Source organism: Atractosteus spatula, chromosome 2 (genome assembly GCF_055471065.1).
Source record: "Atractosteus spatula isolate fAtrSpa1 chromosome 2, fAtrSpa1.hap1, whole genome shotgun sequence".
In the NCBI taxonomy this organism is placed as follows: domain Eukaryota; kingdom Metazoa; phylum Chordata; class Actinopteri; order Semionotiformes; family Lepisosteidae; genus Atractosteus; species Atractosteus spatula.
In genome coordinates, this window is record NC_142707.1 from 77,077,033 (window position 1) to 77,090,499 (window position 13,467).

Below are 13,467 nucleotides of genomic sequence, written 5' to 3' on the forward strand. Positions count from 1 at the left end.
GCACCCCTTAAACCCACAGTCCAATTTTGAGTAGGTGGCTGCGTCAGCATGCGTAGGCTGCAAAGGAACAGGTAAAGGTTTATTCTATTCTGAAAGGAAGAGAACAGAGACACGTTTCCGCTGTTGAGCCAGGTTCACACACCTGACGAAGGCTCCACAGCCAATATGTTGTGTGTTTTCCTTTGCGTTCAACACACAGTACAGTTTCTCTTTACTCCCAACCTGACCCCTGATTTTAAAATGCTTCTGCTTCTCTTGTCCAGCACGGAGGTTTATGATTGGCTTGACATGTTTGAAGGCGATTGGCCTTCCCTTACCTGAAAGATATTGAATTTTGTTCCGTATTTGCATTTCTTAAAAAACAATTGAATTTAATATTTAAAAATATACTCCTGTGGAGTGTGGAAGTGCTGTAGGGAAAGTAACCAAAGTTGTTGTAGCAAACTTACTACAGTATATACCCCTGTAGCTAGTTTTACTGGACAGTTTCTAATTTAAGCCTTTATTGTAAAATTTCAGAATTTTTGTCTTGATCATGACATGGGTTTTCTCAAGTAAGCATAAAGGCAGCTACCTTTTCCCGTCCCTAGTTTGTCATTGCTACAGAATGACTAACATGAGCTAGAGGTATTTGCTCTGTGGAAAATTCAAAAAGTAATCTATTCAGTGCAGCACCTTGAGCTACCTAGCCTGAACCAAGAGTCCTGGCATTCATTTATAGATTGAAAAGGGCCATATGGACAAGCCTTTTGTGGCGAAGGAAACTATTTTGTGTGATTAGGCTCCTGCACACTTTTCAATCCCGTCGAAGATGAGAGAAGGAAGGCTTTCTCCACTTTAGTTAATAGCATTTCTCTGCATGCAGGCTCTCCTCAGCCTCTCTCAAGGAATCCTCCGTCTAAGGAAATTGCCTGATCATCAGCCGCTCCTTCACTGTTTTTTTTATTACCATCGCAGGGATGCATTAAGGTTAAAAAGCAATAACACAAGCAGGTCAAAAATAATGAGTGCCCAAATCAAGATGGTTTTTTACCTTGTGTCTCAGCTCTGAAGGGAAGCAGACTAGATAACGCTAGTTTATTGCAACAGTCTTTTCCAGATGGATTTGTTCGTTTCAGAGGCTAATGTGCTTTTAGAAGTAAAAAATTGTAGGGTTAGTTCTGTCCACCTGTTTAACAGAAATTATTTACTATGCTTGCAGTGTAATCAAGTTTTATAATAACATATTAAAACATATTTTTATCATTTGTTTTAATCCATCTAAAAATATTTTTGTTCATTTATACTCCTAGATGTTTCTGTTCCTCTTAAAAATGTGGTTACAACAGGATTTGTGTTCCTTGTGATCTAACTGCAGAATTTCTTAAATGTCTTTTCAGACAATCAGAGAATTCTAATTGACCATTTTGTTCATGTTGAATCACTAAAGCTTGACTGATAACACATTTTGACATGCAGTAGCTGCAGAATCATTTTTTTATTAATTATGTGTACATTATGAAAAATGTGAGTTAGCAGTCAAAGATTTTGCCCACCTCATATTTTGACAACTCTATTATTTTTCCTTATCATCCATCAAAACAGCCAAGTCCAAAGTCCTTTGAGCCAAAGCTGACTCTTAAATAATGTATTTTGCAAGATAAACCCGTGTAAGTCTGACATATGATATGTGACATTGCAAAAATGTTTTCTGTTCTGTTATTTTTATGTTGTTTTGATGTTCTGGAAAGTAACCTTCAAGGAAATTGTTTCCCTTTTTCAGGAAATGGTAAGCTAAGCAGGGTGAGCCAGGATACATTTTGTTTTTATAGGAGCTATGGAAATGAAATAATGTGTTCTGGAAATTAAAATATAAACTAAATGACTGAACCTCGATACCTGTGACTGAATTGAAAGTACAGTTTAGCTGCTGTTTGATAAACCTATAAAACTAAGACAACTAACTTTTCAATACTATGTATTAATTGGAAATAGAAGTGCTTATTTACTTCATCTGATTCTGTATTCCAAGATGTAATTAGTATACTTTCTCTCAGCTTGCATTTTATTATTTAGAACAAGGCTCCACAGCAGAAACGTGTTTCTTTTCATTTCTTTTCAGGAGGGAATAAATCTTTACTTGTTCCTTTGGAGCCTACGCATGCTGATGCAGCCACCTACTCGAACTGTTTTGTTAAATATGTATGTGCGTATTTAGGTTGAAAGCAACAAATACATATGCAAAAGTAGATATTTCTAAAAGAATCCCCCTGCGTTTAGAATAGCATGCTGTAGTTAAACGATTCATTTCAGGAAACCAATAGAAGGTCGTAGAGAATAACACACTGTAGTCTTCTTTCTGAATTGCCCGAGCTCAGTCCTGACTCTGTGAGTAGTGTGAGGATCTGTGCCGATCCGTCGGTCCGCTGCGGGCACAGCCAGCGGGGCGGGTCTCTCTGGTGCGAGCACGGGCCTGCTCATCGTGTTGGACTCCTCCCCGCAGGCCATAGAGACCAATCTGATCCGGAAGTCGAGCGGGGGTCTCACGTACATCGCGGAATGGAAGGGGGGCTTGCTGGAGCACAAGATGGGCCACCTGACCTGCTTCGCTGGGGGGATGTTTGCTCTGGGCGCAGACGGAACCCCGAGTGACCAGACTGGGCACCACATGGAACTGGCCGCGGAGATTGCCCGCACGTGCCACGAGTCCTACGCCCGCACCTGTAAGTACAGGTGGCACCTGTCTCGGTGGTCCTGTCCTTCAGAGAGTGAACACAGCTCAAGCTCAAACCGGAACTGTCTGAACACTGCAGCTTCCCCTGCGCAGCTGATCGCGCCTGAGAGCTCACTGCCCCCTGCTGGCCTGCAGCCACTCGTCCCGGCGGGCCGCTGTCACGTCCCGGTTTCAGTCGGCCCCGGCAGCTGAGTTCCCGGATCTGATAGGCTTGATTCCAGTTGCTGCCATTATTGTCACAGTTTTTTAACCAGTCGTTGAAGAATGTAAGTTTCCTGTAAATTCAGGAGGTCTGCGGCCCTCTTGCAGAAAGTAGTATGATCTACAACATTCATTGTCAGGCTGCACTCCACGATTCAAAATGTCCATCAAGGACACTCTGCGCCTGAAGTGTGGGAGTGACCTTTAATAGACAACAGCCCCATAAGTCATAGGAATCTTTCTTACATACTTGCCATGGAGATCTGAGCACAAAGAACACCAGAGGCATCAATTAATCCTCGACTTGATCCTGTAGCTGCTGGATGGGTCTAATGAGCTCTTCTCATTTCTCACAGCTCTTGTGTTCTTATCAGATGACTGTCTCTCATGGCTGTGCAATGTTTGAATTTGAAATTAAATTATTTACATATTGGAAGCTGTTCTTCAGCAGCAGGAGATGTTTTTAAAAGATAAAACCTGAATATTTCTTCTCTATTTCTATGAGAATTGAACTACTTCAATAGTCAAACTGAATATTTTGTATGGAAAGAGCTGGGCTGTAGATATCTCCAGGTAGGTTACTTTATGGTTCTAATCTGTCCTCCACCAGAATAGGCTGCAGGGAGCAGGGAACGCTGTCTCTGATGGGAAAATAGCATCTGACTGCATTTAAAACCAGTTTCACAATCTAGGATCTTTATTTACCAGTTACTGTATGTAGGCACTTTGCTACAGGTGGCATTCAGCATTCAGATGGCAAAATGAGATCAAACCAGGGACTCGGACAAAGAAATGTGCCATCTGCGGTCCAGTTCCAGACCTGTTTCTCAAAACTGGATTTTGGTACAAGATGAATATGTTGCAGTACAGCACGTTGTAGTTGAATGTATACTGAACAGAGCACAGGTGCTGTAGCTGGCTGAGAGGTGTTCTTGATCGCACTTGGGAGAGGGCTTGTGCCTGACCTGTTGCCACCGGCAGTCAGAGACAATACCACAGCATCTCTGCAGCCCTGTTCAGAAGTCAGGGCATCAGCAGCTCAGGGAGCCTCGAGTAACATTTCAAACAGCGTTTTACAGAAAAGTATTTCCAGTACTTTCAGAGTGCCGAAATCAATTTATTTAATTTGTAATCGTATTTCCAAAATAAAGAGCTGTGATTCTTTAGAACTGCTGTACCTTGAAAAGGTATTCACCCTCTTCCAACTGCATGACCTGTTGTCAAATTAAAATATGTTGACTGCAGAAGAACCCACTATCTTTCCTGTGGCAGACCAACATTAGTGCAGGTGCACAAAGTGACTTGGACAAGTCACACCTTTGACAGTGCAGCTTATTGGAAGGGGGTGAATAATTCTGCAAGGCACTGTATAGAATTAAACCTTAATGTTCCCCCGTATTTACTGTGATGCTTGCAGTGCTCTTCCCAGTCCCATTACTCAGCCATTTCGGATATGATGTCGTTCAAAAAAACATTACTCAGAAATAGACTTCATCTTATAACTGTGGAATAAATATCTGTGCATGTTCTGTGTTCCTAAAATATTTCTTAAAGGACATGTGTGTAATGCAGTGTCTTCCTTTGTGTCTGTGATTCCTGAAACAGCGCTGAAGCTGGGGCCAGAAGCCTTCCGGTTTGACGGGGGTGTGGAAGCGATCGCGACGAGGCAGAACGAGAAGTACTACATCCTGCGGCCCGAAGTCATAGAGACCTACATGTACATGTGGAGGTTCACTCACGACCCCAAGTACAGGGACTGGGGCTGGGAGGCAGTGCAGGTAAACGAGCACGTCGACTCTCCTAGAAACTGTGTCGATTTCTTCAGGGTTCTTAAGAACCAAAGTAATTATTTCCATGGTCGTTTTAAGCTTTTCCTACATTAAGTGGGATCCTAAGTGTACCCTACAGGAGTTATGTGATAGATCATAAGAGCAGGTCGTATCAGTCCTACAGGTCTGTAATTGAATCTCTTAATGACATCTGATTACATTTTGATGTGTTTTGTGTTACCCATAAATCCCTAATTGCCTTAGTATTTTCCTTTTTGCGAAGCCAGTTTTTGCGATCTGTATACTTATGCTTTCCACTGCCGTGCTTTTCAATGTAGTTTCTTGTCCCCAGCCAGACTGACAGAAATATGCTTGTCTGGCAAAAGCTCCTTGACTACATTTCTAAGGGTAGTAAAATGTGGTTGTCAAAAGAGGCGTTTTCATCAGCGCAGTTTCTTTTCCCGTCGATGCAGGCACTGGAAGAGCACTGCAAACTGGATGGAGGATACAGTGGGGTTCGAGATGTCTATGCCAGCCACCCAAGCCATGACGATGTGCAGCAGAGCTTCTTCTTGGCAGAAACACTCAAGTAAGCAGCCTGACACCAGAACTGCAGCCACAGCGCTCCTGCAGAGCGTTTCTCAGTGGCTGCAAGTAATCTTGAGCACTGCAGAAACTGCACCTCTGCTTACATTGCACACTGACAGATAATATTTAGTTCACAATTAAGCATTTTACATCCTGCATCTTTAAAAGTCTACTTGTATATCAATTAATAAGCTAAAACATCTGTAAATGTTATCATATTTCTTCAACATCTTACCAGGGTGTGAAATTTTGAAATGACTAAACCTCATGTGTGTGGTCCTGTCATCGTTGCCGCATTCAGGCCATGTGTAGTAGTCAGAAAACAACACAGAGAGTGTCAAGCTGTCCTGTGTGCGTCATGGGACATTCATGAGGGCTGAAGGGATTTAGGCTTTGCCATACTTAGCATTTTCAGAACATATTGAAATGATGTTTTACAAATACAGAGGCCATGAGCCTCTCTGGAAAGAATGGATAGATAGATCAAGAGCAGCAGAACCTAAATTACTGATCTTAAGGGGCAGCAAATAAGAGATTTGGTCTCCTGCTGTTGTGTAATTCGCTCAGCACTATCTATTCACTGCAAGAAGCAGCAGTTGCTTCTTTGATTTGATCACAGTTATTTAATCACTGTTTCGAATCAGATATAAACAATATAATTTTTACCTAATAAGCATAATTTGATCTGCTGTTTAATTTACCATCTTATATATCACTTGTATTGTTTTTACTTACTATATCTATATTGTTTTAATTATGATAACTATCTCACAGTTTCTCACTAGCTTCTAGTAAAACTAAGGTAATTTGCATTTCAGTGTTTTATATGAAAAATGTATTTTCTTTTGTCATTTAATTTCTCTTCTAAAATGCCTGAGGAGCTATTATGCTGATGTTTGTATGTGAATGTGCACAAGCTTGAGAAAGAAGCTGTCTTCTGTTCAACTCAGTACAAACAGACAGTAGATTGCATATTAGCTCTTGTATTAGCTAAAGCAGCTCTTGTCAAGGTTATTAATGATCTTTTAATAGTTTCAGACTTACAGACTCTCTGTCGTGGTTCTGCTGAATTTTGCTTGGCTTCAGTGCATGTGTGATATGTCTCTGCAGCCCTCGTTAAGATAAGCTCTTAACTCCTTCACAGAAAGCAGTTTGTGTCTGTAGGTGATTGAAGGTTCTGCTCCAGGGTTGGGACCTGTTCTGTGTCGAGTTAGGATAGCGGCGGGTTGGGTTGTTAAATATGTGGTACAGTAGACACCTGCAAAGAATGTTTCATCAGTAGAGTAATTTATAAGAATAACTTAGACATGTGGGAATATGAGAAAGCCCAGATTAACAGATTTATTGTACTGGAGACACTTATACTGTTGCTAAGATAATGCTACGAAGACGAACATGCAGTCAGATGTCTAAGTAGCATAGAACAAACAATGACTTCAACAAGGGTTGTAAAATATTTGCAATAAGATCTACAAGACAAAGGTAAATCTCAACATAAGTGTTTGCTCACCATTTAGTTCTCTCATTTAATCAGTCTCGTAAGTGATGCTCGAGAAATGCTCACGACGTTGCCATAAAGTGTCGTGTGCCCAGTAAGTCTTACAGTATGTGAACCGGTCGAGTGACTCTCGTTCTGAGAAGGCCGTGCTCCACTAGGCTCCTTTCTCATAAACCCCCTAATTCGTACTACATGGCGTACCTGTGCAATTTTTGTCAATCCCTACTTCAAGATTACATCCAGGAGGAAAAGTGCTCTTATCGCTCTGCTCCAGATGGGGTCTTAAATAAGTCTGTATTCAGGATGAGAATACAATGGGGACCAAGTGAGCTTTCACCGCCCAACGCAACACCTGCAGCATGGCAGCGCAGATCCTCGTCGAGGGTTGGGCCCTGTCAACCAGGCCGTGCTAAATGTCACCACAGTGCTTCGTCCTTCTCAGGCAAGATCTCACCACAGCAGGGCTGCATCAGGCTGAAAAAGGCAATAACCATTGCCTTCGGATGGTGAACACAACTCAGAACAAGTTGAATGATTTTTAGGAGAGATCACACCTCTTCAGCATCCAGGAAATGCTTCCTTGCTGGAACCCCAGCCTCTCCTCCTCCACCTCGAGTGATGCTGTCTTTTCTGTTCGGGGCACAGGGAGTAATGGACAAGGGAGGACCGCAAAACAGCTGTGCACCCGTGAAGAACAACTTGTGAAATCCCAGTCACCTGGGGACAGTGATATGAACCAAGCTTGAACCGGTGATAACTGTGTCACAGCACTGAACCTTTTGCTCCGGGTCCCTTTACTTGCAGGCCCGGCTCCATGGATGTTGAATTTAGCTGAGCTCTTGGTTGACAGTGTGTGCCACAGGACCCTTCACAGAATGCTGCCTGTACCGCCCTGCACAGATTTACAGCTGACCTTGGGATAGTCAGTGCTTGGCAAGTGTTTAAACCATCTGCCAAAGACTGCATTTATTTTCTGCCAGGCATAAATCATGTTCTAGCATTGATTTCATTTTCTCATCAAAATCCCATTTGTCTTAAATTTACAATGTAGACATTCTATGAGTAGTTCTTTCAGTATATTCACTAACCTACTAACTCCCTATAAATATGATTCCTAGCATTTATGAAGCACTTTGACCCTGGAAGTTGATTGTGCAGTGGAAGCGGCTCACTTCGAACACCTCTCCACCACTGAAGCACACTCCCCAGCTGGGTGATGCGTAGCTGCAGATCAGCACCGTCCTGTTCCTGAATGAGTCATGGGACTTGCATTTCAATTACCGTAGAGCAGATTCTCTCTTTTAACTGTGGCCCAGTGAGCAGGCCTCACATCTTACGGGATGCGATAAAGGGCTTCATCAGGAGTATTTGGCTTTGATCTTATCAGATCAGGTGTGTGCAAAATTAAGAAAAGGAATCTAAATCCTACACTCATGAAGCACACACTGAAAAGCTCCTTCCCTGAAAAGTGAGCTGGATATTACTCGGAAATTGCTCAGTTTTGTGTTTAGTCTAGATGAAACGCTCCTTGTGTGGTTCATAGGGCTCGGCAATTGAGTTTCACTGCAGAAGTTACAGCCATTTTCCCTGCTCACTTTAACACACCACGATAGGCGCATTACCGATCTATCAAGAGCTCGTTCTTGAAGGTCTTCAGCTGCCATGTCTCTCTCAGAGCGGGTCCAGCTGCCCTAGGTGTCCCAGTTTTTCCAATTTAAAAGAAGACAAGAAGACAAACCCTTGGAGAAAAGGCAAGTCCCATGGTTTGATGGAATTACCCCTGGGTTTTTATCCTTCCTTTTGGAAGTAGCTCCTTCCTTTTCATCTGGAGATGAAGCAGAAAGCTGCGAAGGGGCGGCTTTTTTATTCAGGTATCAACACCACTATTATTTCCTTGTTCCGAAAAAAATAAACACCTTTGTCCTCGTACTAGCTGCCACCCCTGTGCCTAATAGATTTAGACACTGACCTGTATACCAAAGTGTGCGAACGTAGACTTGAGGCTTGCTTGGCTAAATTGATTGGTTAGAATCTGATTTGCAATGGTAATATTGCCCATTTCATCAGTGTGACCATTAGTTCCGAATCCCCATGTGCGGTCCTTTATTTAGATGCCAAAAGGACCTTTGATCATGTGTAATGGGACCATCTCTGGTTGCGTATAACAGATAGGTTTAAGGACAGAGCTCATTAAAATGCTAAAACTGTTATATAGAAGCCTTTCTGTGACGGTGCTCTCAGAAAACAAATTTTCTGTGCTGTTCTTTAATTCCAGGCGCATTCACCAGGGGTGTGTTCTCTGTCTGCTGCTCTTTGCCATTTCATTAGAGCCCTTCACAGAAGCATACTGCAGTTCGGATACATTTGTCCAGATCAGCATTAAATGTATACAGCATTGCATTTCACTTTATGCTGATGATATCCTGTTATTCTTTCAGAGTTTTACGCAATTACTTCCTGTCTTTCTCAATCTTCTCAACCTCCCCTGCAGCCAGATTAACGTAGGTTAGCAGTGCCCTCTGCCAGCACATCAATAATATCAGAGCCCTCCCTTTGAAAGCGCAGTATGCGAATGTGTTTAGTGTACTCAATGCTGTGAGGAGGTGTTTAAGGTGACTAATACAACTCAATAAAGGTTGTTTTTAGTATTAATTATCTTATTAGAACCTTTTCATTGCATGCTTCCACCAAACTCTATAAATCACACATTATATTGAGTACTTTTTTCAGAACCAAAATCTACTTTATTGTCCACATAGTCTCACCGGGACACCCATATAAACAGTGTATATGCAGAGTACGTAAAACATTCAATCATTGCATTGTAAATAACAATACAGTCCACTACAAAAATACACTACACTACAAAAACATTAAGTGTTTTTTTACTTAATAAACATTAGATTCAGGTGTGAGCTGCATGCAAATGCAGTATTCTTTTAAAATAATTCTTCATACATTCTCCACGGGTTAAAAGCATGTGGTACTGGCTTGTCTTCAGGGTTGCTCTAAGTTACAGGCTTCAAGCACAGTGTGATACAGGTCAGATGTGGGCTTTTGCATGTTCAGGCTTACTTCTGGCCTGTACACATCAGTGCAGAGGAACTTACGAAGCTGCTGTCATACCATTTAAAACTTCCATCATTCATGATGATAGCCTCAGTCTGTGGGCAGCAGTGCTGGTTCAGTCCTCATTGGTGTGTCTCATCTTGTGACACCCAGCTGGTGAGAATTGGTTGACTGTTCAGTACTCTTCAAAAGATGTGCTTGCATTCCTACTTGCATTGGTGTCTGCAAATTAATATGAAAAATATTTACATTTAATTCATCAAAATATGGCATGAATGAATGCCTTTATAATAGGATGTACTTCTGAGAACTTGCCCAGTGCAGCCTGAGACCCATTCACGTCAAGCAGTAGATACAAGAGTGGGGGCAGGTTGAAGTATCTGTAGCTGCAGTAGAACCTGCACAGCCTGGCTTTGTGGGGGGTCCAGAGAGCAGCTGAAAGTGCAGTTCAGGGAGTTTGTTACTGCACATAGAAGGAAGGAGGAGAAGAAGAAAGCATGGGACATCGCAGTGTGAAACAGAGCAGAAGTGGTCAAGCAGCAGGGGAGGACAGAAGAGGGAGAAAACAGAAACACTGAGAGATGAGGCCAGAGGATGGTGGAGCTACCACTATATTGAATCTATACTGGAATTTAGAGAAAAAAATAATGCAACTTTTCATCACCTTTATATACTAATGGAAAATAGAAACTCAACACCTCCTCCTCCACACTCTGGCCCTCCCATCTGCGTGGAACAGGCTGAAGAGTGACTAATCTGTGACTAGGACCTGATGCCACTGCTGATGAGACCATCGCAGCCTCTGTCTGTCCTAAACAGGTCATCTTGCTCTAAGGCCAGCAGCATGGAGCCTCACTGTCCTGTCACTGATGTGGGCATTGTGTCTGCCGGCAGTTTCAGCAGCAGTACAGGTGGCTGATCTGCTACAGTCTCTCAGATGGACCAGTCTGATGTGTCGGTCCTGCTCTGGTGTGGTCACTCGAGGGTGACCGGTTCTTGGACGGTCATCTGTCCTGCCGGTCTGCTGAAACCTTCTCTGCAGTCGGGACACAGTGGAGCGGCTTACTCCATAGTGTCTGGCAACGCAGGCACATGACATGCCTGCCTGCAGCATGCCAATGGCCCTCTCCCTTGCTTCTGGTGACATTCCAGCCATTATGGAGTGCACAGAAAACTGACTTAGTGTGGCCTTTTTCTTGCAGAGCTTTGAATTAAGGCCTTTTTAAAGGTGACCTGATTAGGCATACCTTCACTTAGACCTCGTTGGGTAAAAGTCCACCTAACGAGCTTTCCTGTGATTGGCACTGCACAAGCTGTATTGCTGATCAGAGGGCTTAAACAAACTGACAACTTTTTGTGAAAGTACAAAAGCTAGTATCCTCATTCCAGAAAATGTTGCGTTTCTTTTTTCCATCAGTATACTTAAGCATCAACAATGTGTCACAACTCCTATAACTGTTATTGCTATTTGAGAATTATTCTTTTTTTTCTTACAGCTTTCATTAAATCTGGGAAATTATTTACTTCCCAGTGATTCAAAATACAATACTGCAAAATCCTAAAATTTTCTAGAGATACTTTAGCACTTACCATAAAATTATTCAGAAGTGAATTCCTGAAGATTTCATTCAGCAAACAACATTTTGAGAATGTGTTTTTTTTTGTGTGTTAACTGTACCTAAATATTACTTTCTATGTACTGCAGTTGCAGTACTGTAACTGCCTTTTCATTCGTCTTCAGTTATTGCTTTTTGAAAAAATGCAGAAAAAATATTGCAGCTTCTTCAGGATCAGCAGTTCCTTTGTGTTTCTTGAGGAGCAGACTGGCAGAAGTGTCAAGGAGTGTGATTTACAATTGCTTCCGAATTCTCAGTAGTTACCCTGTAATAAACCCACCATCATTTGGATGTGGGGCATGCTTTTTCATTTTGAATGTTTGGAGAACTTGTCTTAATCACTAACCTTAGCTTAAGTCAGTCTCAGAAATGTCAGCAGGCAGAGATTTCACATTTGTATTCAGCTTCTATCAGGGTGAATGTTTTGCTTGAGACATTTTGAACATCCTGTAGGAGATCAATAAACATTTGTCTGTTTAACAGTTCTCTGAAATACATGAGGTTTTTCTTGTAGGAAAACACTACTGGAGCTCAGTTGTGAAGTTTTTTGGGGTTGTTTTATAGTCTTTTTAAAACGGTCATCTTTCTAGAAATAAGATCACTTTCTTGATGGTTATGTTGGAACATGAATCCCTGTGCCAGTATGAATCTTCTGTCTTAACCCTCAGAAGTCAGCTTGGAAAGAACATTGTATTCTACCCCTGCATATGTTTGCATGGAAGAATCGGTAGGTGTGAATGAAGTAATTTATAATGAGATTCTTGACTAGTTTTAAGCTGTGTGTTATTATCATTATTGAAAAGCACCCTTACCCTATCTGCTGCAGCACCTAGTGTAACTTATAGCCAGGAATGCCTTCTTAATGATGAAGCTTGATCTGTATTATTCTGTAGAAAGTCTTGCTTATTATTATATGTATCGATTTGCATTGCTTGATTGTCCCTAAGCCTCTCCAAAGGTGCAACATCTGTGGTGACAAGGTCCAACCACCGCACCGCCAACATTAACGTCTTATACTCTATATATATTAATATACTGTTGAAATGTGAAGATTTTGAGACAAACGTTCTGGGAGCTTTTTAAAAAAAGCTGTTTATTTCATTTGGTTTATTTGACTTCATGTGAAATTAATTGAGCATTGAAAGAATTGAACTGATACATCTTATTTGAGATTTCGCCAGCATTTCTTATTTATACAGTATGTTGTGATTCCTGGAATATCTACAGTACATTGAAATCTGCTGAACCAGTACTGAATGGTTAGTATGCTCTGCTGCTGGCTGTGGTTAATTAGTCCTGATTGGTTCATCTTTGCAAGGTTGTTAAGAGGTCAGGTGGGAGTTTTGTGGGAGTTTCACTGGTGCAGAAAAATGAGACAGTTGTGTGCAGCAGGATTGATCTTGGCCGGGAGAATTCGGATCGTCAGGACGGTGCTGGACTTTCCGATTGTGTTTCAGGCAAATGTCGGTTGCACAGCGCCAGGTTTGAGGCACCTCTGCTCCGTGGCTGGCTGGAGCGTGCGACCTCATGCGCTCTGGAGCACTGGCATGTAGTGAATCCACTCTTGCAGATTGTTTTTCATGAATTCCAGTGCAGTGCAGTGCAAGGAACTGTGAGGAACAAAAATTAATGTCTAAGACAGACAATTCAGCACTGCATTTCATTTTCAATGGGGTGTGAAGTTCTGTGACAAAGTGCGAGTATAGGACCAACCTTGAAATCAGTTGATTCGGTAGAAAGATATCAATAGACATACTAGATCTTTCCCTGCTCCTGAAGGCTTTAGTTCAAATCTTAATAAGTAAAATCTATTGGATTAGATTTGTTGTCCAGCGAGGCTATATCCACTGCTGAAACCTAACAGTGATTACTTCTAAGGAGTTGAAAAGTTTTGCAAGCCTTTTGCTCTCTGAGGATTTCAAAACAGCTCAGCAAAGGGGAATGCCTTAAAGGGCCTTCATTTATTTAGTCCTTTGCCAGCTTTCACAACTTTTTATAATGCAAGTCAGCTTG

General features: G+C 42.0%; 1 protein-coding gene across 1 annotated transcript in view; it reads left to right on the top strand.

The window, feature by feature from the left end:
* man1a1 (mannosidase, alpha, class 1A, member 1) overlaps window positions 1–13,467 on the top strand; it is a 191,910-nt gene that overhangs the window by 174,811 nt on the left and 3,632 nt on the right. Inside the window, exons 9-11 of the mRNA XM_088929712.1 lie at window positions 2,483–2,702; window positions 4,520–4,692; window positions 5,157–5,272. Coding sequence (XP_088785838.1) covers window positions 2,483–2,702; window positions 4,520–4,692; window positions 5,157–5,272 — 509 coding nt within the window. The remainder of the gene's footprint in view (window positions 1–2,482; window positions 2,703–4,519; window positions 4,693–5,156; window positions 5,273–13,467) is intronic.